The sequence below is a fragment of the Chlorella variabilis genome (assembly GCF_000147415.1).
Source record: "Chlorella variabilis unplaced genomic scaffold CHLNCscaffold_9, whole genome shotgun sequence".
NCBI classification, from domain to species: domain Eukaryota; kingdom Viridiplantae; phylum Chlorophyta; class Trebouxiophyceae; order Chlorellales; family Chlorellaceae; genus Chlorella; species Chlorella variabilis.
In genome coordinates, this window is record NW_005435079.1 from 215246 (window position 1) to 238070 (window position 22825).

Below are 22825 nucleotides of genomic sequence, written 5' to 3' on the forward strand. Positions count from 1 at the left end.
TATTTTGTAATGTAACAAAGGCTTTAAATCAAGTGCCCTGTCGCTGCTGGTGCTCAATTTGCTGCCGCTTCATCGCTTGGTAGTGCCGCCTCCGCACGCTGTCTTGGGTGTAGTGGTGCGCCAGCGGCCCCAGGAGGCCTGCCACCAGCTGCAGTGTCGTCGACATGCCCCACGGCATGAAGTGCTGCAGCGGCAAGGTGCTGTGCAGCCGAGCTGCCTGCACGGAAGCATGCAAGTGGGGTGTAAACCCGGCCACCTGTTTGCAGGAACAGCACCGGTGGTCTGAATGGCTGTGTGGATGCATGCACACCAGAAGCTTTGCCAGCAGTGCTCACCTTCTCAGCCTGCATCACCGAAAACAGCATGACCAACGAACAAAATAGCTGCGCCTTGAAGCGCAGGGCGTGGCGCACAGACAGGGTCAGCATTTGCAAGGCGCCCGTCTGCACAAGTCCAAATGGGTGCACCGGCAACCATGAGAAGCCTCCAAAGGCTGCCCGCGCATCTGGTGGGGTGCCTGGGGCATGCCAGGCCAGGCGGAACCGGGGCCAGCCAGCGGCAGCCAGTAGCTTGCAGGCCATGACCACCGCCTCTCGGTGGCGGCTAAAGAAGGCGGGCATCCTGGAGGCAACCAGGCCAGGAATCACAGCGCTGGTGACCTGCACTGCAAGCAACGCAGGAACCACACAGGCTGTGTTACAGGGCAATCCCAGCAGCCATCCACCCAGCACAATAGGCTGCAAACAGCTTCCCCCGCCTGCTTACTGAGGGACCAACTTATAAAAACTTGCGAGTAGCCATCCCACAGGCCTTTGGCAATCATAATGATCCAGCAGAGAACGGTGGCTGTACGTCAAATGCAGGGAGGCATGAGCGCAACCAAGCAGGTTTGGAAACAAACTCGAGGTGCACAATACCACAGGCGGCGCTACATGAGCGGGGGAGCGCAGTATGGCCAAGCAGAGAGGTAGTTTGGTCCAATACCTAGCCCACTTACTGATAAGAAACCCAGCGGACTCGCCCATGTCATCCTGCCTCAGCTGCTGGGCCATGAACGCCGCGTAGCCGCCCTGCAAGGGTGGCGGCGCCTGCTGGTGGGCGGGAGCGGTGGACGCCTGTCACCTCCACCGTCATGCTGCGCATTGCCGTGCGTCGCCACCACTTTTGGGTAATTATCCTCTGCTTGCGGAGGCGCTAATAGAGGAGGCCCCACTGTTGGCGGTGCTGTTGAGCATCCTTGCGCCTCCTTGCGCTGCGCCATCCCTCACCTCGTCATCAGCCATTGCATGTGTTTTTAAGCCAAGCCCGGGTCAGGCGCTTACGCTTGGTGCAAGCACCCCGGACAAACCCTGCAGGCTGAGAGAAGTGCAGTGGGGATACTCGCGCCTATGGGATGGGATGTAAGGAAATGCACGGCTGAAAGGCATGGGTGGCAGGGACAATAGAATTGGCGCCTCCAGTGGCGGGCGCAAGCGCCGGTGGCCGGCAGCAACTCTGCCCGATTTCGATCAAAACACTATGGGCTTCCCGCTAGTCTGTCAAACTCCCCCCTTGAGGGCTTGCAGAGCCAGAATTACACGGCTGCATGGATGATTAACAAGAGAGCAATGCATACGACAGTGTTGGAGTGCAACAAAGGAGAGCGAGGCAGCGTTAAGCGGAGGGCAGTGTCAAGCGAGGGAAAGGCGAGCGTCACAAGAGCAGCCACAATGCAGTTGCAGGTACGCTGCTGCAGCAGCGGCTGCCTGCCGATGGTAAAGTGATCGAGGCAAAGGCCTGGTGTAGACGCAAAGCGACGGTGGCTGCCGTGCCATGCGGGCATCATGCGGAGGCTAGCAGGGCCGCAGCCTTGACAGTCTGCGGAACGACATCCCCAAGAAAGTCCAGCGCCTCGCTCTCCGCCACCACCGCCGCCACATCGGCATACTCGAGCGAGTCGGCGCGCCCCGCCGCCTGCATGTGTGCTGCCGCCTTGCTGGCCAGGCCCTCCAGGAAGAGCTCGGTGGCCTTGGCCACCGCAAAGCAGGCCTCTGTGGAGATGCTCTTGATCTCGGCATCCTCCTTCACCAGGTTCTTCACACGGTTGACAGTGATGATCTGTTTACGAGGGCGGGAGGGGCATCGCGCGGTGGCGGCAGGCGGCGGGAGCGGTGGCAGGCGGGGGAGCGCTGCTACTGCCCGATGCTGATGGACAATGTCTGGCTGCGTTGCTCACCAGCGCGGTGGGGCCCTTGGAGCCTGGGCTTGCCGCCCCTTCGCTGCCCGCCGGGCTGGCGTCCATCGCGCCCCTTCACCCTTCCTGCCCACGTTGCAAGTGTCGCCGGGTTGGGGGAGGGGGAACGGCGACCAGGGGTCAGCAGGGACGAGGAAAAACGCCGCCTTTCCACCCGAGTTGTCGGCAATTTCTTGGGTCGGACGCCCCATCAATTCAGCCCGTCCCCGCTTGATTCCTCACTTCCAGCATCTCTGCAAGTTAGGTTAGAGGTATAGCACAACCTCTGAGGCTGCAAGGAGCCGAGCCCTACCAAAGCCATGGAGGGCCAGGACAAGAAGGGGCGGGGGGCACCCCGGATAAACGTGGGGGCCAGTGCCACCCAAGTGGAGCGCAGCCCTCCCTCCACTAGCAGCAGCGAGGTGAGAGCGCGTCCTGCCATGGGGGTCATGCCGCTGGGGCGCGTTGTTTCGCCTGGGTACTTCCCCTAGTGCTTCGGCATCTCCTGTGGACGCCATGAGCATGGGTGCGGGCCCGCGAACGCGACCACCCAGAGTGGACATCTGTGTCGTGGGAGTGTCCACTTGGGCGCGGCACCCAAGCTGCCTGGCCCTCCCATCCCCTTCATGCAGGACTCGCCGGTGTGCTGGATATGCCTGGACAGCACGGGGCCGCTCATCCTGCCCTGCCACTGCCCCAGGCAAGCGGCGGTGCCGCCCCGCTGCCGCACCTCCCTGCGCCCTTCCTCCCCTTAAGTCTGCATTGAGCCTGCAGCATCACCATGCCCCTGACATGTTCCCAACCTGCCGGTTTTGCAGGGTGGCGCACCCTAGATGCTTGGCACGGTGGCAGCTGCAGTCTGCGGGGTCGAGGTGCGCCGGCCACCTGCCATACCATCCGTGCTCATGCAGCTGCACCTGTGCACCCATGCCTCGCCGCGCCCCTACCTGCGCCGCCCTCACCCTTCCCCTTTGTCCCACCCGCCCCGCAGAAAGGAGACGCACTGCGAGTTTTGCGATGCGCGGCTGCCAGACTGGAAGGGCACATTGACGCCGCAGTGCGGCGCCAATGCGCCCGCGGTGATGAATGTCAACTTTGATGGCCGCACATACAGCTTTGAGGTGAAGCCGGGGCCGGACGGCTACCGCCAGTTCACTGAGGCCATCCGCCGCGCCTTCAACCTGCCCGACGACTCGGAGCTCAACATCACCTTCACCTGCGATGAGCCGACCACAGGTGGTGCAGGGCTGGGGCAGCGCTGCTGGGGTGTGCACTTGCAGGCCGCCAGCCGTGCCCCTATGCTGTGATGGGATGTGTGGATGGCTTCCTGGGAGGGGCAGGATCAGGCTGCTCGGGTGCCTTGCCTGCTGCGCTGGCTGGCCAGGCACCTCCAGCTGGCCGTGGCCAAGCGCCCTGCCCCCTGGGGGGACCTGGCAGCAGCACTCACTGGGCCTGGCCCCCCCCTTCCTACCTACTGCCGTAGACAATGGGAGCCTGCTGACGCTGCAAGGGTCGGGCGCGTATGACGCGGCGGTGCACTGCGCCTCGGTCTCGGCCGCCCGCCGCCTCACGTCGCCCGGCGTCTCGCGCACCACATCCGCCGTGGAAGGTGGGCAGGGCCGGGAGGCGGGGTTGGGGTGGGGCGCGGCCTGGCTGGTCGCCTTCGCTTCCTGGTTTTAAACCACGCCACCCGGGCCTCCCTTGCCGCTGCTTGATGCAATTTTCTACCATGCCGGCACCCAGCCTGGCACGCTAGCTGACCACCAGTGTCCCTGCTCCCTCTGTGCAGAGTATGCCAGCTCGCTGCCCGGCACCCCGCTGCCTGCCACCCCGCTGGGAGGCGCGGCCATGGCCAGCCCCGAGGGCCCTTCCCCGGAGGGCAGCACCGGCGCCGAGGTGTCTGGCCTCAACGGCAACAACAAGCGGCGGCTGAGCGGCGGCCTGCGCAGGCTGCGCAGCGCGTTCCAGGAGTTTGCCAGCGTGCTGTCCGCTGGCAGCGGGGCGGGCGGCGGCGCCCCCGGCATGCGGCCCTGAGGAGGCGGGCCCAGCGGCTGCCTGGGGGAGCAGGGAGGCCCACCCTGCCCGCCCCATGCGCCCCGACTCAGCGGCAAACCTTTGGCGGCTGCAGCCCGTACTTGGGCGCCTAGGCGCGGCCGCAGACCCACATCCACGGTCGCACACCCAACACACCGCATCATCACCTCGCGTCCAGCCTGGCCATAGATGGAGGACCGGCGGGGTGGGCTACAAAACCTGCGCTGGCCTGCACGCTGCCCCATGGCCACCAGCATTTGAGCCCTCCCCGCCGCCGCCCCTTCCCCACCCACGACCAACCAGTCAACCAACCCACTCGAGCAGGACCTATTTTTCGGACGCGGCAGGCCCGCCTGATCGGCTCCGGCAAGATGATTGTATAGCCTGTTTCACACCGTGCGGACCCACGCTCCCTACACATCACGCTCCTACCCCCCCTTTTGACTGCTGCCGCGTCCCCCCACCAGAACGCGGCTGCCGCCGCTGCTGGCAGGGGAGGTGGGGGCCGCCGGCATGTTTTCCTTGCTGCCTCCTCTGCTGTCTTGGCTCCCACCGCCTGTTTTCCCCCGTGGGTCACCGACGCCCAGGCCCCGCACACCCCCGCCGCTCATCCACCAGTGGGCACCCACTCTGAACCCGTGCTGCATTCACGGCCGGCATGCCATCCTATTTATTTTCCTAGTTGTACCATGCACGCCGCCCTGTTGCTGTCTTCTTCTTGTATAGCGCGTTGTGTCCAGCTCCATTGAACCGTGCTCCACGCCGGCGCTGCTCTTCACCCGCCTCACTTTCGGTGACTCCTTGGTACATGTCTTCTTCTGACACATCAGTAAGGTGTTTCTGCCGTTCACAAGGAGAACAGGAACGCTTGACTGGACTTGACTTACAGAGCGGATTCGGAGCCAGAAGAACCGTGGCCGGCACACAATCGGCACCAGCCGGTGACAGGTGGGGGTGGCAACAGCGGATCCAAGCCTGCAGTGGCGCATTTGTCGACATCAATAGGTTCTTGTGTTCGGAGGAAGGCATGCTACGGGCCGCTCCACGACTGGCTCCCTCGCTGCGGTACAAATGTGTACCTGTCCCAACCGACAGCTGCCTGCTGCGAACTTTTTGATCTGTCTGTGTTCCCGTGGACCCGCTGGAACAGTCGCTGTTGCACTAGCATGGCACAATGGCCGCCACGGAGCTGTATGGAAAATTGATTATTGTGGGCAAGGAGGGCTGCGCTGACCTGGAGTTCCCGCTTGACAAGAAGTCCATCCTCATCGGAAGGCAAGCCGCGAGCCAGGGCGCCAGCAGTGCTGCCCGGCGGTTGCTTGGCGGCGACCGACAGCCAGCCGCTGGCGACAGCCGGTCGGGCTCACAGGTTCACGCGGTTTGCTGAATGCAGGGACCACAGCTGCGACATCCGGATCGTGAACAAGGAGATTTCGAGGAAGCATGCGGAAGTCTACGTCGAAGACAACGGCGCGGTGAGCGGCGGCGCTCTCTCGGCGCTGTGCTGGCGCGATGCTTCCTTTACCACCACTGCACCAGCAAGCAGCAGCCCTCCTAACAGTGCTGCGTCCGGCGCGCCCCTGCATCCCCCGTGCAGGTGTTCATCTCCTCGATGGGCCGCGAGCCCGTGGCCGTCAATGGCGCCCCCGTGACCTCACCCCTGGAGCTGGCCACGGGCGATAAGATCGAGGTGCTGCTGGAGAACCGCACCCGCGTCTTCTACTTCCAGGGTGACGATGAGACGGTGCAGATCCGGGCGCCGCCGGCACGGCCGCCGCTGGCTGACGCCAACGCCGCACTGGCGGCCGTGCCGGCGGCCAAGCCCGCGGCCAAGGGCGATGATGGTCCAGCCCGTCGCCCCGCTCCGCCACCAGCCTCGGCACGCTCCATGGCAGCAGTGATGCAGGATGCCATTAAGGTGGGAATTAGGTGTGGGTGGGCAGGGAGGCAAGGCCTAGACCAGGCAGGAGAGGCAGTGCTTTTTTTTGCAGTGCTTTTTTTTTGCCGGTTCCTTGGTGCTCTGGGCTGCATACGGCATCACACAAATAGTGGCATCATCTGGGGCGCTCCCGCGTCCCCATTCAGCAGCATGCTGCTGACCCTGCCACCCTTCTTCCTGTTCATCCATCCACAGGCTGGCGTGCAGCTGAAGAAGGTGCAGGTGGCGAGCACCAAGCCCACGCCACGTGCAGTGACGGCTGGCGGCATGTTTGTGCCCACCCCGGCAGACCTGCTGAAGCTGAAGGCTGGGCTGCGCAAGACTGCCGCAGGGCCCGCTGCTGCCAAGCTGGAAGAGGAGGCAGCAGCGCCAGTGCAGGCGCAGGGTGCTGATGATGCCGCTGCTGCTGAAGCACCTGCTGGGCCGGATGCTCAGCTGGTGGATGCAGAGGCAATGGAGACTGAGGAGGCAGCTGCCGTGGTGGAAGAGCCCAATGTGCCTCTGGCAGCTGATCTCGCCGCTGCTGAGCCGGCGACTGAGGCGGTGGAGGCTACAGCAGGGGCTGGCAGGCCTGAGGCTGCACCTGTTGCTGCAGAGGAGGCCCAGGCTGCTGTCGAGGAGCCGGCAACAGAGCAGCCTGCTGTTGCAGCAGCTGAACCTGCGGCCGCACCGCCAGAGGTTGGTGGCGATGCTGCCATGCCCGATACTGCTGCGCCACAGGCAGCTGAGACCGCTGCTGCTGAAGAACCTTTGGCAGCAGTAGACGATGCAGCGGCGGCTGCATCAGAGGCCGCTGGCGTGCCGGGCAGCGTGATGCGCAAGCGCAAGAGCGTGAGGTTCCATGTTGAGGAGACGGCGCAGCAGCGGGTGGCGGGCACGCCTGAGGGCTCGGCCCGGGACGCCACCATCACCATCCGCCTGCGCAAGGGCGACATTGAGCAGGCAAGGCCAGGCTGCAGGCTGGCTGGAGCTGGCCGGAGGTGGTTCCAAGTGCAGCTTGTGCTTGCCAGGGGGTGCCTGCCAGCCTGCTTCCCTCCCTCCCCATCTGCAACTATGCTGTTTTTGTCTCCATCTCTCTCCGTTCCTTTACCCGCCAACACCACACCCGCCAACACTCCTCATTTCTCATCTCGAATCCTCACCCCACCCGCACTGGCCCACAGATCATCAACGTTGACGACAACACGGTGGCGCTGGCGCAGTGGGGTCTGGGCACGATGGGGGAGCCCGTGGAGGAGCTGCCCGACACAGTGGTGTCCAAGCGCAGCAGGCACAGCACCGCAGCGCCCTTCAGCGCCTCCAAGACGCCCGGTGAGTGCATGCAGCTGCAGCGGCGGCGGCGGCTTTCTGTGCTCCTCACAAGGCAGGGAGGCAGGCAAACCAGCGTCTGGCTGCACTCACAGACTGGCAGATGCGGCACAGGAGTTCACTGCTCCCACACTCGCTGGTGCTGACATCTTGCTGTCGCTCCTCCTGCTCTGCCTGCCTGCAGTCCGCAGCATGCTGCAAGAGCTGCTGGCCGGCTCACCTGCTGTCAGCTGCGGCGCGCAGGCGACCCCTGGCGCTATGGGCCCCGCCGCCCCAGCGCCCACCCCTGCGTCCGGCGCCGCGCAAGCATCACACGCCGACGGGGCCGGCGACCTGGTCCTGGACCCTGCCACGCTGGCTGCCAAGCTGACTGAGATGGCGGAGCAGCATGATGTGACCCTGGAGGTGCCAGTTGTGAGTGTGGGGCAGGCAAGGTGTGTGTGAGAGTCGGTGCAGGTGCATAAATGTTTGGACCCTCACATTCCAGCCGCCTCTGTCCCTGCAGGAGTTTTTCAAGTCGCCCGCCACCACCGGCAAGGATGGGCTGCGTGTCGTGCTGACCCCCAAGAGCAAGGGCAAGACCCCTGGGGCCTCCACCATTGGCCAGGCCCAGGACACAGCCCCCGCCTCAGCCGCCAAGAGCGCGCCGCGCACGACGGGCCGCTCCCGGCTCTCTCAGGTGGGAGGGGGCAGGTCGGCTGGCAGCCTCTTGCAGGGAGAGGGAAGGCCCTGTAGGATTGTTGCAGTTGCTAGCTTGGATGCACTGATCAGTATGTGTTTTTGCCACTGCTGCTGTCACGCTTGCAGGTGGGTGCCTCTCTGGCTCCTCCTTCCGCATGTGCCGCTGCCAGCACGCAGCAGGACACAGGCCTGGAGAAGACTCGGGAGGTCCAGGTGCCAGAGGAGGTGCTGCTGGCTGTCGAGGCTGCCGCCCAGGCCTCCGCCAGGAAGCAGTCTGCCAGCCGCCGCCGCTCGCTGAGCCGCACCCCCGGCACCAAGATTGTCATCATTGAGCAGACCACCCCCGCCAGCGCACGCGCCGCCAGCGGCGCGAAGCGCCCCACGGCTGAGGTGCGGCGCCTGCCTTTCGGGCAGCTGCCTCGCCTGCTCGCCATGGCTGAGGCCTGCTTGCGTGCCTACGCATGCTTTCTTGCATCAGCAGGCCTCATCCTCCCCCGTGTGCTTGGATGCGTGCGTGTGCAGGCTGCCTGCCAGGCAACCCCCCGCCTGCTGTCCACCATCGCCGTACAGACAGAGGCGGAGGACTGTGGGGACGATGTGGAGCAGGAGCGGTCGGATGAGGGCGGCAGCGTGGAGGATGACTCGCTGGAGCTGGAAGGTGGGCGGGCACCCTGCCCACCACATGCCAGCGCTGGCCCCCTGGCTGGACCGTGCCTTGCAAAGTGCTGACCTCACACCGGGCACCATCCCCTTCCTGCCCATCCCATCCCCTGTTGGCTGTCGCAGAGGCGGCTGCCGAGCAGGTGCCGCTGAAGCAGTACCAGCGGGCGGTGCTGAGGGCCAAGGCCTACCACGCCGAGGCGCGCCAGCTGGCGGCCCAGCTCCGCCGCATGACCGCCAAGGCTGCCAAGCTCAAGAAGGCTGCCACCGCGCTCAGGTATGTGCGAGGGGGCAGGTGCTTGGCTTGCCATGAGGCAACTCTCCAGCCGTTTGAGTGCCATGTTGATTGCCTGGGTTGCTCCATGCCATGTTGCGGCATAGTTCGCAGGTCTGGTTTTGGCATCCACACTTGCCTGTGTGCTGCCTTGTGCCCCGCCTGCAGCGGCGCACTGGATGAGGAGCGGGGCAAGCGTCAGGAGCTGCAGGAGGCGATGCAGCAGGTGGTGCTGAACCGTGCGGCAGAGGAGGAGGAGGCGGCGGCGGCCGAAGAGGCGGCTGCCGAGGGGGCTGAGGTGGAGATGCAGGATGCCGAGGAGGAGGCTGAGATGGAGGAGGAGCAGGCAGCGGGTTGGGTGCCGCGGGTGATTGTGCTGGGCAAGCTCAGCACCGCAGCATCCACTGCGCAGCGGGCAGGCCAGGTTGTGGTTGTGCGCCCCAGCCAGGCGCCTGCTGCGGCTGCTGTGGCACAGGCCCCTGCCCCAGAGGTGGTTGTCCTGCCCGCCTCGGCCCGCACGACGCCCGCCCCATCGGCAGCCAAGTGTGCCCGCATGCCAGTCACCAGCGCCGCCAAGCGCCGGACACCTGCCATCGCTGCCAGGGCAGCAGGTGCCACCCCTGCTGTGGCTACCCAGGGCAAGAGGCCCGCTGCCGCCACCCAGGGCAAGACGCCTGGCGCTGCCAGTGCAGCAAACAGCGGTGGCGTCCCAGAGCTTCCCAAGTCGATGCTCAAGGAGGCGCCAGGTATGTGGATGTGTGTGGTGGGGGCGTCTCGACGCTAGACGCGGTCGTGCTTGTGGCTCTTGCGCCGTGTGCGCATCCACTGCATAACAGCTCAATCTCTGCCCTTGCGCAGGCACAGAGGGGGGCGCCAGGGTTGTGCTGGAGAACGTGGAGCTGCCCGGGTGGCTGTTTGAGGGAGAGCAGCAGGCGCCAGAGGTGGCGGCCGCCGCGGCAGTGGCAGCCGAGGTGGAGGCCGCGGTAGCGGTGCCAGATGAGGAGGCGAGCGAGGAGCATGTGGCGGCAGCGCGAGCTGAAGCTGCAGCAGAGGAAGAGGAGGAGCAGCAGCGGGAGGCAATTGTGGTGGAGGCTGGCATGGATGTTGACGGCTCGGCGGCTGAGCAGGTGCAGGGCCTTGCTCAGGAGGCTGCCGCTGAGGCGATCAGTGATGCAGAGGAGGGCGAGGAGGGCGAGGCGGACTTCTGCCACCTGTGCGGCCAGAGCGGTGAGCGATTCAGAGGCGGTGAGCGATTCAGAGGCAGGATGGAATGCTGCCTTAGCCTGTGCCTGGCCCAGCCCGCTCACCTCCCCTCCCTCTCCTTGCCGCGCAGATGAGGGCGACATCCTGCTGCTGTGCGACAGCTGCGACAACGCCTGCCACCTGTCCTGCTGCAACCCGCCCTTCAAGCGCGTGCCCAAGGGCGACTGGTTCTGTGTGGAGTGCGCCGCCAAGCAGGCGGCAGAAGCCGCAGCCGCCGCCCAGGCCACCAAGTGAGCTGCTCTGCCCTTGTTGCGTTGCCTTTTGGAGGCTGTTGCCCAAACCCTTTTGCTCCTGCAAAGCTGCTGGCACCCGAGCCATTGCCGCACGCCCTAATGATCCTTCCCCTGGCTGCAGGCCCGCTGCCAAGCGAGGTGCCAAGCGCCCGACAGAGGAGGCGGAGGAGGCACTGCCGGCCAAGCCGGCTGGGCGCGGCAGGCGGGGCGCTGCTGCGGTCGCACCTGCAGCAGAGGCGGCCGAGGAGGCTCCAGTCAAGGGCGGGCGCGGACGTGGCAGCAAGCGGGCGGCTGAGCAGCAGCCCGCCGCTGCCGCCGAGTCGGAGCAGCCTTTAGGACGCGGCAAGCGGGGCAGGCCCGCCTCCAAGCCTTCTGAGGAGCCGGCTCCTTCGGGGCGCACAGCGCGAGGCAAGGCCGCCGCCAGCGAGGAGGTGTCTACGCGGCGCGGCAGGGGAGCGACGGCGCCCAAGGCTGAGGCGCCGGCATCCATCCGCAGCACCCGCTCCCGGCGCTGAGACAGCGCTGAAGCCAGCACATCCCACAGCGGCCACATGGTGTTACAGCTGGGGCGCTATTGAGCTGTTTAGGCAGGCCAGCCAAGGGGTACAGTGCGGCTCAATACAAAATCAAACGGTGGGGTATGCTCTGAAGGGAATCAATCGCTGAACAAAAACACACGAATGCTAATGGCTTATTCCATGGAACGCTGGGCACAAGATAGGCTAAGGCAACATTGGCAGTCAACAAAAACGGGAGGCATTCAGATGGATTGGGGCGGTCGCTACAGTGTCACTACAATGGGGCAAGAGTGGCGAAAAACATGAAATGCTGGACACGTTGGACCAACATCACTCGGGGGGGAAACGCTGAGGCAGTGCTGGTGTGTGTGGTTGCTCTTTATAGGCAGAGTGGGGTGCATCTCCCGATGCAGGGGCAGCGGTGCATGGAGTGCAGCAAGGCCCAGAGCATCACCTCCAACGGGCGCAGGAGGGGCATGTTCTGCTGCTGCTTTGTGGGCAGACTCTGGTATGGCGAGGTTCAGGCCGGGTGGCCCACCCTGCCGGTGTCCTCAGAGGCTGAGGAGCTGGTGGCGGTCAGCGCCTGCCGCATCACCTCTGTTTCGTCATCGTCCGACTCAGAGTCAGACCTGCAACCCAGCATGGCCCAGCATGATGGTGCTGCCAAAGCAGGTGGGACCCCTCGATACACACAGCCACATGCACCAATGGCAGTGCTGAAGCATGCCAGGCAGGCAGGCGACAGGCAGCGGCCGGCAGGGCACGACCCGGCCCCGCCCCACCTGTCGCGAATGCCGCCGTCCAGCGAGACGCGGATCTTCTTGCGGCGCCGCATCCGGGCGCGCAGCGCCAGCCGCTCCTCCCGCTTCTGTACCGCCAGACGGTACCGCAGCGCCTCCGCCTCGCTCTCAGGCGCCAGCTCAAAGGGGATGTCCACAGGGCGCTTGGTGCGGTCCACTGCGTGGGGAACAGGCCCAAGGGGGGCAGGGCGTGATGAGGGTGGGGGCGGGAGGCAATGCCCAAGCCGGTGGGGGGGGGGTCCTGGGAGTGGGGGGGGGCCCAGCCGTGGGGGCCGCCCAGCCGAGCGCCCAAGGCACCACTGATCCAACCGGCAGGCCCTGCTCCTTTCCTCTCCTCTCCTCTCACCTGACACGACGGTGGCATACGCGTCTCCGCAGTGGAACAGCACCCCGATGTCGGGCGTCTCCCCCCACAGGCTCAGCTGCACCTCCGCGCTACTCCCAAAGATGGCGGTCACCTGTGGGGGGGCGTGGGGGCGTGCAGCAGGGTGAGGCGGTGGGGTGGGAGGCCAAGCAGGGCGCAGACAGACCAGGCAGGGCAGAGAAGGAGGGCAGGCGGGCAGCAGTCGGCCAGGCCCACCCCCCAACACATGCACAGCCCCACCACCCCACCACCCAGCCGTCACCGCCGCCTGCGCCCCACCTGCCCCTCGATGTACACGGTGTCCCCCACCCGAGTGGGGTTGAGGAAGGAGATGGAATCCATGGTGGCAGTGAGCATAAAGCCACCGCGGGCGACGCGCGAGGCGGCGATGAAGGCGCACTGCTCCATCCACCGCATCACCTGGCCGCCAAAGGTGATGCCGATGGAGTTGGCGTGCTGCACGGAGGGGGCGGCGGGCAGGGCAGAGGTTTGGGCTACGTTCAGATGCAGGAAGGAAATTTAGGGGCGGGTGGCAGGTGGCTGGGACGGTAAAGCATGGCAGGTGACGGGCGCAGCCAGGGTCCGCACACCCGAAGTCACGACACACCTGCGGCAGCACCATCTGGGTCATGTGCGCCGCCGTCAGCGCGGGGCGGATGCGGCGCTTGCAGCCCTCGGCTGCAGCAGGGCAGCGAGGAGGGGAGGCACAGGGTTGGGTCCCCAGCGGCCAAATGTTCTGAAGGCAGGCGGGGCGTGCACAGCATGGATGGGAGGCGCTGCTCAAGCACAGGCAGCAGCACTCACCCTTGGGGTCCACCCGGAGCGCAGGAGGCAGCGTGGGCCCGCCCTCGGCGTGGGTGATGGGCCGCAGCCGCAGCTCCGTGCCCTGCGCCATCTGCTCCAGGCTGGCCCTCACATGCCCCCGTGCCGCCAGCCGAGCATCCCGCCTGCATCACAAGCAGGCCGGCCGCTCGGCCCCATCCTGGCTGGCTGGCTGTGCTCCGCTTCCACCACACGCCACCCCCCCAATACACACGCACCACGCGCCTCACGCCGCGCCCCCGGCCCGGCGCCCCCACCTGCACGCCGCCTCTGCGTGTATCTGCTCCGTGTGCCGGTCTGTGGGCACCGCCTTGGGCAGCAGCTTCTTGGCGGGCACGCCGCCGCCCGCGTCCTTGCGCGCCAGCGCCACAAAGGTCAGGTACGCGGAGCAGCAGTGGTGGCGCACGCCGGTGCGGCTGTCCTCCTCCTCCACCCGCACCCCCACCTCCATGGAGGAGCGGAAGGTGCGGTTGACCATGGCGGCCACGATGACCACGGATCCCACGTGGCAGGGGCGCAGGAAGTGGACGGCGTCCACAGAGGCCGTGACGCAGGGCCCGCGGGCAAAGGCCTTGGCAGCCAGCCCCGCGCAGATGTCCACCCAGCTCAGCACGGTGCCGCCCTGCAACCAGCGGGCACATGCAGTGGCGCGTAAGAGGATAACTCCTTGTAGGACAGGCAGGCACCCTCCGCTCTTTGCGGCACGGGGGCCAAACAAGTGTGGGCCTCCTGTGCTGCCATCGCAGGTGCTGCCGCACCATGCAGATGTCCAGGCCGTTGGATTCCGAGGGCGGCACGATCTGCGCCATCACCACGCGGGTGGCGGCCATCGCCTTCTCCAGGCCGATGGGCCGCGGCACCAAACTGGCAAGCGCAACCGGCGGCCGCCCCGCCATGTCGCCCAAGGGCTCCCCGTTCGGCTCCCGCTGCCGCAGCTGCTGGGCTGCCGTGGCGCTGCTTCCATTGGGTATCTGATCCCTGAGCGCCGGCTGCGGCAGCACCAGGGCCTGGTGGTTCTGAAGGTAGGACATCGCGCTGCTGCTTGTTTGCTCCCGCTGCTTCTCATGTGCCTCCAGCCGTGCCTCCAGGCTGCTAACTCTCAGTTTCAGCTCCTGCAGCGCTGCCAGGGCCGCCGCAAGCTGCTCCACCAGTTGCTGCGGATTGGGGGTGTCGGAGACTTGCGTCATTGTCGCTACCTAGTCTGCATGCTGCCACAAATCTTCGGGCCGCAGCAGAGACGTTTCCAGCGCGGTTTAGTCAGGTGCCAGCCAGACAGTGTACTGTACACACTGCCCCGCCGGGCGAGATGTACGGCCAGGTGACAGACTGCTAATGGGCTGCTGCACCTCCTCTCTCACAGGTGACCCATTCCCACTAATCAAACAACAAGGCCAGCGAGCCTGGGCTGTGCCAGGAACGCCAGCAATGGCGGTAGGTGCGCCCGCCCGCCGCAAGGCGTGAAGTGGCGGGAGCTGGAGGGCTGAGATTACATCTTGCAAATGTGCAGGATAAAGAATAGGGACCAATGAATCGTGTTGGCATTGATGAATGTCAACGGATCACGCGCTGCATCTCAGGGCGAGTAGCCCCACACCCTCACCCAGTCGACCAGCATCGCCTGCGGCGTCGCCAGCGTGGCGTTGAGCTGCGCAGGCGCGATGCCCACGCCATTTATCTTGGTGAACTCGGTGGCCTCGCCCCCTAGGGACAGGTTGAGGATGATGTAGAAGCGCTGGGAGAAGGGGGCGTCGCTGAGGAGCGGCTGAGCCTCGAGAGAGGTGGCATCGGCGCCCAGGCTGAACCAGCCGCTCCTGGTGCCATTGCCGCTGTACTGCGTGGCAAACAGCTGGCCGTCCACGTACCACCGCATCTGCAGGGTCCCAGCCACTGAGAAAGGGTCTCAGTGGCGATGCGCGGCAACAGCTATCGGTGGCAGCTGTGACAGCCACTCCCCGCATTTCTTGCGCGTCTACTCATCCCCTCTCCACCCACCCCGACCCACCTGCTTGGCATCCCACTCGAGGCCAAACGTGTGGAAGTCGCCAGCCAGCGAGGCGCCGCCAGGCAGAGAGTAGTTGTTGGATGTGTAGGAATTGAGCGGCCACGGGCCGCCGTAGTGCAGCGTGCCCAGCGCCTGCACGCGGGAGGGGCGGCGGCCGCAACCATGCAATCAGGGCGCACGGACAGACGATGCCATGGCCAAGGTCAGCTGGCAACCCCGGAGCAGGGCTGACCTTAGTCGCGTCGTTGGCTGCCTCCAGGATGTCGATCTCTCCGCTGGCGGCCCACACCCCGTGTCGCCCGCAGCCGCTGCACGCCGCCGTGGCGTTGTCGGCCGGCAGCATCCAAAACGCGGGCCACAGGCCCAGCCCTGCGGGAACCTTGATGCGCGCCTCCACCTTGATGGTGGGGTGGGCCTGGCTGGGCGCCACGGCATACTTGCCAAACGTGCGGACACGGGCCGAGGTGTAGGGCTGGTCGCGGATGGCGCGGGCGGCGGGATCGTACACAGCCTGGAGCACCAGCTTGCCGTCCTCCAGCCGTAGGTTCTGCGGCAGGTCTGTGTACCACTGCCTGCAGCACCAGGGCAGGGGTGGCAGTTCATGGTGGTTGGAGGAGCGGTGATAACAGCGGCAGTAACGGCAGCGGGGGAGGGCCCTGTGGTAGAGCAGGCACATGGTCCCCACCCCGGCACCTGCTCACCTTTCCCCGTTTCCCCAGCCCGGAATGCCATACTGGCAGCCGCTTGCAATCTGTGGCTCCCACTTGCCACGGTCTAACGTGGCACCGTTGAATTCGTCCGACCACAGTAGCGACCACCTGCTGGGAGCACAGGCGGTGGGCGGTGAACGGCCGGCAGGGCAGAGGCGGGGCGCCTGCGCCCTGGCTGGCGTCGCCGCTGCCTCACCCTTGGGCGCTGCTTTGGAGCGGCTGCACGGTTCCTGAGCCCTCTGAGGGCTGGGACTCCGGGCTAAGAGCAGCAGCCAGCGCCATGAGAAGGCCGAGCGTGCCGGCGGAGCCCATGGCGTCGGCGTCGGCGGGTGGCGGGTGGGGGAAGTTGGCGGCCGACCCGCGAGGCCAATTGGGGCCCTAGCCGCGGTGAGACGTGGCTTTGATGTGCCCACCGCTCGAGTTCCTAGTGAGCAGAGGGCTCGGTGGGCTTGGGAGCGCGCGATCTGCTGGTAATCTGCTGGTGGACACCTGCCTCTAACTCACATACAGCAAGAGCAAGGCGGTGCAAGGGTAAAAGGTTGCAGAAGGGCAGAAATCCGCGAAAATGCCCGCTGCCCATCGCGCAACGCGGAGCCGTCCTCCTGGAAGGAGCTGCCGAGGCACCAAGTTCCCCCCTGGTTGACGCCACACCTGCCTCGCATTTGCCCACAAATGGTCGAACTCTCAACAATTGAGCAGGTGCCTCGACGATCACGGCTTGTATTTGGGCTGCCGCCCGTGCCATGCATGTCATGCCTTGCGTCATGGCGGCGGAGCACACTGAGCTTGTTGTTCGGTAGCATTTTGTTTCTGTGAAATGTGATCTGAACATTCGTGACGGAGGGAAAAGAACGGGCCACCTCATTCATTGTGGCCGCCAACTCAATTCCCTGAGAGCAGGGCAAGGGGTGGCGGTGTGCAGAAGAGAAACCAAGCAGAAGCAGTGAAAGCTCACGGGGCTGAGGGTCCCAAAACTGTAGTGTGCAAGGTGCAAGGTGCAAGAGATCCAAGTCAGTGCAGGCCCGCCCCATCGCCGAGAAGTCGGCTGGGTGGGGGGTGGCGGAGATGATGGAAGGCTCTGTGTCGCTTAGGTCAGCCCGGTGAGGGCGCAGTGGGGATGGAAACAAAAACTGTGTGACGGAAACAAGCTCTGTAAATGGTAGGTAGGCCGCGGTGGACCTGTGTGCATGGCTGCCTAGGAGGGCTAGATGCTCAACGCAAGGCAAGGAGGGGAGAGCCAGCGGGGACCCGCGCTAGGGGGTGGGGCAAGCTTGCAGCTGTCCCACCCTGTCCCATCAAGGTGCAGTTCGAAGCAAAGCAAGACAACCAAAGCCAGCCACTGAAGGCAACAAATGCCCAAGGGGCACAGCGCAGGATCAAGCAGGAAGGCAAGGCGAACAAGCTAGGGAGCGGAAAAGAAACTAGGGCTGAAACTTCAGCCAGCCAGTACTATCAGAAGAAGGGCGGTCGGCAGGCAGCCGCCTGCATACCGTGTCGCTTGGGTGGCGCCAGGAGGGCATCAGGGGGCGGCAGCAGGCAGCGCCACAGGCCCCGCGGCCGCCGCCTTGCGTGCCGCTGCCTTGCGCTGGTGGCTCTGGAAGCGGGCGCGCAGCAAATCCAGCTTCTCGCCATTCCACGTCACTTCCTTCCACCCGTCGCACGACTGCGGGGAAGGCAGGGGAGCAGGCGGGGCTCCTCAGCGACGGGGATCCTCAGCGATGGCGTCAGGGTCAGGGCAACCATCCTTGCTTCACATGAATCAAACGGCTGGCGCGGCAGGGTGGTGCGCGTTCCCACTCCCACACCCAGGCCCCACCTGGCGCGAGGGGTTGCGCTCCCGCAGGACCACCAGGGCAAACTTGGAGATGGCGCGGTACCGTGACCCCGCATACACGATGGTACCATCCGGCTCCAGCGAGGCATGGATGTCCTGCATGCCCACCGTGAAGCGGTACGCCCCTGCCGCCATGAACCCCGACTCCACCAGCTCAGCAAAGCTGGGGCGCCCCTTGAGCTCCCCAGACGGCTGCCGCCCGCTGGACGAGCGCATGCGCTGCGCCACAGAGTGCAGCGAGCGCTTGGCGGCGGTCGCCGCGGCGCGGGGCGCGGCGGCGCCGCCGCGAGCGGCGCCGGGCGCCGCCGCCGGCGACCTAGACGCCGCGCCTGCGCTGTGCGTTGGCAGCATGCCGGCGGGCAGGCTGTGGGGCGGCTGCGCAGCGGCGGCGGCCACGCGGGCCCGCGCCGCCGCGGCGCGCTGCTGCTGCTGCGCCGCTGCCAGGCCGGCCGGCAGCTGCTGCTGCGGGTGGCGGCGGCGGGGCGCGGCTGCGCGTGGCGGCGACGGCGCCTCCTCCGGGTCGAAAGTCACAAACTCATCATCCATGGGAAGGTGGCCCTGGTAAGCCTGCACCGAGCGGCGCTGGATGCGGCGCGAGGCACGGGTGGGCGCGGCGTACGGGTCTGCAGGCACGCGGGGGAGAGGGGTGCCGAGGGCAGGGATGGGGAGGAGGTGCCAGCAGCCGGCTCATGCCGCCCTTCCCTGCCGCCGGCGACAGCGCGCACGTGGCCGGCGCTCCTTGGCCTGCTACTGACAACCGCAACGCACGCCGTCGCCCGGGGCTCCCTCACAGGCAGGCAGGCGGGTGCAGCCTTGGGCAGGCGCGTGCGCTTGGCTGGGCTCCGCTCATGGGCAGGCACCCACCCGAGGCCACCAGCATGCCAGACTTGAAGGGCAGGTATGCGGCATCGTCGTCATCCCCTTCCTCCAGATACGCCTCATCCAGCTCCTCATCCTCATCGGAAGACAGGCCGCTGGACTGCTGCAGCAGGCGTGCCGCAGAGGGGCGGCCCGCGCGCCGGCTGCTGCCCGCGCGCCCCGCCCCGACGCCCGGCGCCGCCCCGCCCGCGTCGCCAGCCTCCTCCATGGCGGCAGCTGCTGCTGCGGCGGCGGGGGCAAAGGCGGAGGCTGGTGCGGCGGCGGCCTCGCCGGCGGCTTCAAAGGCTGCTGCTGCGGGGCCGCGCTTGGCCGGCGGGCTGCCTCCGAAGAACTCATCCTCATCACACCCCTGCCGCCGCTTGGGGGCCGCACGCAGCGAGTAGCCCTGCTGCTGCTGGGCGGCTGCCGCCGCTGCTGCAGCAACTTCTGCGCTGCCTGCCGTCCCAGCTCCGGCAGCAGCGCCCAGCGCCGGCGGCGCGCATGCTGCTGCTCCAGGCTGCGAGGCAGCGCCCACGCCGCTGGTGGTGGCGGCGGCGGCGGCGCTGCCGGCGGCGCTGCCCGCCCGGCCCGCGCTGCCGCCCTCTGCCTGCGCGCCGCCGGCGCCGCTGCCCGCGCTGGCGTTGCCGCTGGCGCCGCCACCGCCGCTGGCGCCGCCGCTCAGGCTCTCCCTGCTGGCCCCCGCGGGCAGCGGCACCGTCACCACGGCGGCCGAGCCGGCGGCGGCTGCCGCGCGTGCCGTGGCGCCACGTGGCGAGTAGGATCCTCCACAGGGTGGCAGCTTGGGGTTCCACCACATGTTGCCCACATGCACAATGACCTCGGGGTCCCGCGGCGGCGCAGCCCTGCAGCGCCAGCCAGCCGCGGCAAGCACGTGCGCGGTCAGCAGGGCAGGAAGGCAGGGCAGGAGGGCAGGGCAGGCGGGAGGCCACGCAGGCGGGCGGCGCCGGCCCAGACCTTTGCTCTCAGTGCAGGCCGGCTGTGCCTCCTACACCCCACCACTCCACCACCCCACCACCACCATCCGCCGCACACAAGGCAGTGTGCTGACCTGCGGTTGGCGCGGATGGCGTCCCGCATGCGCCCCTTCAGGTCTGTGCCCGCCAGGTGCTGCTCGCTGACATACAGGTGGGCCACCGCGGTGCCGGGCAGCGCGTCGCAGAAGCGGCGCCAGGCCTGCAAAGTTCGGGGACGCGGGAGGGGTGGTGCGGGTGTGCGGGGAGCGGGGAAAGGCTGCTGGGCCGACACCAACGCAGGCTGATACCGTCAACACAGGCACCAGGCACGCGCATGCCGCCGCTGCCCGCTGCGCCCCTGCACGCCGCTGAGACTCCGCCGCACAGCGCCGCCTGCCCACAGCCCACGCCCAGTGTGGCGGCGCCCCCTCACCGCCTGGCTCGTCCCAAAGTTTTCCCCCACGTTGAGCGCCCAGATGCGGCGGCGGCGCAGCAGGCGGGCCAGCCGGTCCAGCTGCGCGTCGCCCATGCCCGCCTCAAAGTTCTGGATGTACAGCGCCTGCACGCGGCTGTTGGCCTCCAGAGCATCCAGCACGGCATCCAGAACCTGGCGGGAAGGGGCAGGAGCAAGGGCGGATGCACGTGGATTGGTGGAGGAGCGCGCATGGGAGCTAGCAGTGTGGGTGGTGCGGCGTGTGTGGGTGTGTCTTCGTTTGGAGCGCAGCGGCAGCAGGACAGCGCGGCCCGTGGTTGAGGCTCAGGCGCATGCCTGGCGCCGCCGCTCACCCTGGGCGGCACATCTGCGCGCAGGAACTGCCGCAGGCGCAGCACGCGCCCCTGCGCCTCAAACTCCGCGCTGTTGCTGCGCAGCATGGCCAGGAAGGCCTGGAAGGGGCGGGACTGCATGGGGTCGCGCCCGGGGGGCGCCACACGCCGCGGGGCGGGAGCCCCAGCCGCCTGCACCTGCTGCTGCGCTGGCGGAGGGCCGGCGGGGCGCGAGGGCGGCCTTCCGGCTGGTGCCGGGCCGCGGGCGGTCGTGGTGGGAGCTGCAAGGATGGCCGCCGTCGCCGCCGCTGCGCCTGCTGCCGCCTCGGCTTTGATGGCGGCAAACGCGGCATTGGCGGCGGGCGCGCGGATGGCGGCCACCGGCTGCACGGGCACAGGCGTGCCGCCGCTGGGCGCCGCCATGCCGCCGCTGAGGCCGGAGGGCGGCTTCGACGACTGCTGCTGCTGCATCGCCGCGCCCGGCCCGGGCCCTGCTGCTGCCGCTGGCTGCTGCCGCTGCTGCTGCTGCTGCTGCTGCTGCTGGATGAGCTCCCGGGGCACAGTGGCCACACACCTCACGCCCTCCGCAGTCAGCAGCTCTGCAGGTTGGCAGCAGGGGGGGTGCAGCACAGGCAGCCAGGATGCTCGGCGGTGCATGCTGGATGGGACGAATCGCCACAGCAGAACGTGCAGCGGGGCAGTCTGCCTGTCTGCGCTGCGTGCGCTGGCTCAGGGCTGGGCTCTCTCTCACCATCTTCAAGAGGAGCCCACTCGCCTCCCTCCTCGCGCCCGCCTGCCGGCACCGGCACCGGCACCATCATGGGTGGCGCAGGCGGCGGCGGAAGCCCGCCGGCAGGCCTGGCCATGCCAGCACCCAGTGGAGGCCGCAGGGCTGGCCCGCCGCCTGGCATGCCGTGGTGGTGGGGTGGCATGGGCAGCTGCCCGGCGGGCGGCGGGCGCATCAGCGGCGGCGGCCTGACCAGGCCCAACGGCGGCGGTGGCCCCGCCAGGGGCAGCGCTCTGCCCATGGGCTGCAGCAGCGGGCGCCGCAGGCCCCCAGGCGGCACGTGGCCAGGCAGCGGCCGCGGCGCGCCGGGCGGACCCTTCAGCGGCGGCGGCACGCCCGCCAGCGCCGATGGCGGCAGCAGCGGCGGGCGTGGCACGAGGGGCGGCATGCCCGGCATGTTTGGCGGGTCGCGCAGCCCCGTCAGCCCCAGCGGCGAGCAGCCCGGCAGGTGCAGGGAGCGGCGGGGGGACAGCCCTCCCATGCCGTCATCCAGCTGGGACAGGTGGGGCAGGTCTGGGAGGAAAGCTGGGCGGGAGCCGGGGCTGCGCGCCATGTCGGGCGCGCGGGGCGGCGGCAGCGTGGGACCCTGCAACAAGACCGGCCAGCAGCACAACGCCGCTCAAACGCCATGCCCTGTCTGGCTTGGGGGGCAAGCATACGCACAACGGCAAACAGCTATGCCGGGTGCGAGCGCATACGCTGCGCAGGCATGCAGCTGCCGACCATGCGGCGTCACAGTAGGCTGCATAGCCACCCGCCGCCCCAACCACCACCCACCTGCAGCATCTCAGCCAGGGAGAAGCCCGGCTCGGCCCCGGGCGATAGAACGTCCAGGGCACCCGGCATGCTGTGAAGGGCAGACGACTGCCGCGGCGTGCGCTCGCCGTCGCCGTCGCCATCCGCGCTGCCTGCGCAGCCCGCCGCTGCTGCTGCAGCAGGGGCCGGCGCCCCGCCGCCTGCCTCTCTCTGCTGCTGCACCTCCAGGCTGCTGGTGGTGGGGGAGGCAGGGCCGCTGCTGCGTGCCGCATCGGCCGCCGCCAGCAGCCCGTCGTCGGCAGCCAGGCTGCTGTCGGGGCTATGCACGAGCAGCTGGGGGTCTGGCACACCCGACCCCACGGCAGGTGCATTGAACAGCAGCACATCGTCATGAAGCATCGCCTCTTCCTCGTCCTCGCTGACAGCATGCCCCTCCCGTCCAGACACTGCTGCTGCGGTGCCGTTGGCGGCGGTGCCCGCATGCTCAGGCCTGCCCCAGGGCTCCTGCAGCGGCACGGCGCCGCCGCCGCTCCCGCCACGCCTCAGCGCCTGCGTCAGCGCAGACGGCGGCCATTGCGAGCTGGGCGGCGGCGGGGCTGCATCTAGGTGGGTGGGCGCTGGCGTCTTGGGCGGCAGCGGCTTGCCGGGGCTGCTCTCTTGGCTGCGCAGCGCTGCCTCGGTGCTGCCGGAGCTGGGGACGAGGTGGGGCCCTCCCGCACCCTTGGCTGCCGGCTGCGGGATGCCAGGTGCTGCATAGCCTGGTGGCACCGCTATCGCTGCTGTTGCTGGAGCAACCATGGATCTGCAGGGAGGCGGCAGGGCGAGGAACCAGAGGTGGGCGGCTGCGCGCGAGGACAGGGGTCCCGCCACCAGCGACTGGCGGCGGGAAACCGCAGGCCAAAGGATAAAGATCGGCGCGGCCCCCGCAGCCATTTTCCAGCCGCTGTGCAGGTGCTTCCAAGGCCCAATTGGGGCGTGGAGCCGCGGGTGGCAGAGAGGGGAGGGGCACAGGGGCCACCTGGTGATAGAGT

General features: G+C 67.5%; 5 protein-coding genes across 5 annotated transcripts; 2 read left to right on the forward strand and 3 right to left on the reverse strand.

The window, feature by feature from the left end:
• Positions 1-1821: 1821 nt before the first annotated feature.
• Positions 1822-2281, reverse strand: CHLNCDRAFT_52003 (hypothetical protein; the record flags this gene model as incomplete). Its single annotated transcript, XM_005847990.1, has 2 exons — positions 1822-2097; positions 2216-2281. The coding sequence occupies 2 exons, from the start codon at positions 2279-2281 to the stop codon at positions 1822-1824; spliced, it is 342 nt and encodes a 113-aa protein (XP_005848052.1).
• Positions 2282-3004: 723 nt separating this feature from the next.
• On the forward strand, positions 3005-4246 carry CHLNCDRAFT_52004 (hypothetical protein; the record flags this gene model as incomplete). The annotated part of the gene is made up of 4 exons (XM_005847829.1): positions 3005-3084; positions 3204-3448; positions 3696-3821; positions 4002-4246. The coding sequence occupies 4 exons, from the start codon at positions 3005-3007 to the stop codon at positions 4244-4246; spliced, it is 696 nt and encodes a 231-aa protein (XP_005847891.1).
• Positions 4247-5420: 1174 nt separating this feature from the next.
• On the forward strand, positions 5421-11320 carry CHLNCDRAFT_57709 (hypothetical protein; the record flags this gene model as incomplete). Its single annotated transcript, XM_005847830.1, has 14 exons — positions 5421-5602; positions 5640-5721; positions 5844-6164; positions 6381-7175; positions 7349-7496; positions 7678-7907; positions 7999-8172; positions 8301-8564; positions 8697-8832; positions 8961-9111; positions 9277-9854; positions 9967-10335; positions 10442-10601; positions 10726-11320. 14 exons carry the CDS (start codon positions 5421-5423, stop codon positions 11117-11119), a joined length of 3984 nt encoding a protein of 1327 aa, XP_005847892.1. The 3' UTR covers positions 11120-11320.
• Positions 11321-11975: 655 nt separating this feature from the next.
• On the reverse strand, positions 11976-13739 carry CHLNCDRAFT_14001 (hypothetical protein; the record flags this gene model as incomplete). Its single annotated transcript, XM_005847991.1, has 2 exons — positions 11976-12065; positions 13446-13739. Coding segments are annotated over 2 exons (384 nt in total), but the record flags the coding sequence as incomplete, so codon positions are not given.
• A 942-nt stretch (positions 13740-14681) lies between these two features.
• Positions 14682-16132, reverse strand: CHLNCDRAFT_145257 (hypothetical protein; the record flags this gene model as incomplete). Its single annotated transcript, XM_005847992.1, has 4 exons — positions 14682-14978; positions 15111-15242; positions 15343-15682; positions 16017-16132. The coding sequence occupies 4 exons, from the start codon at positions 16130-16132 to the stop codon at positions 14682-14684; spliced, it is 885 nt and encodes a 294-aa protein (XP_005848054.1).
• Positions 16133-22825: the final 6693 nt, after the last annotated feature.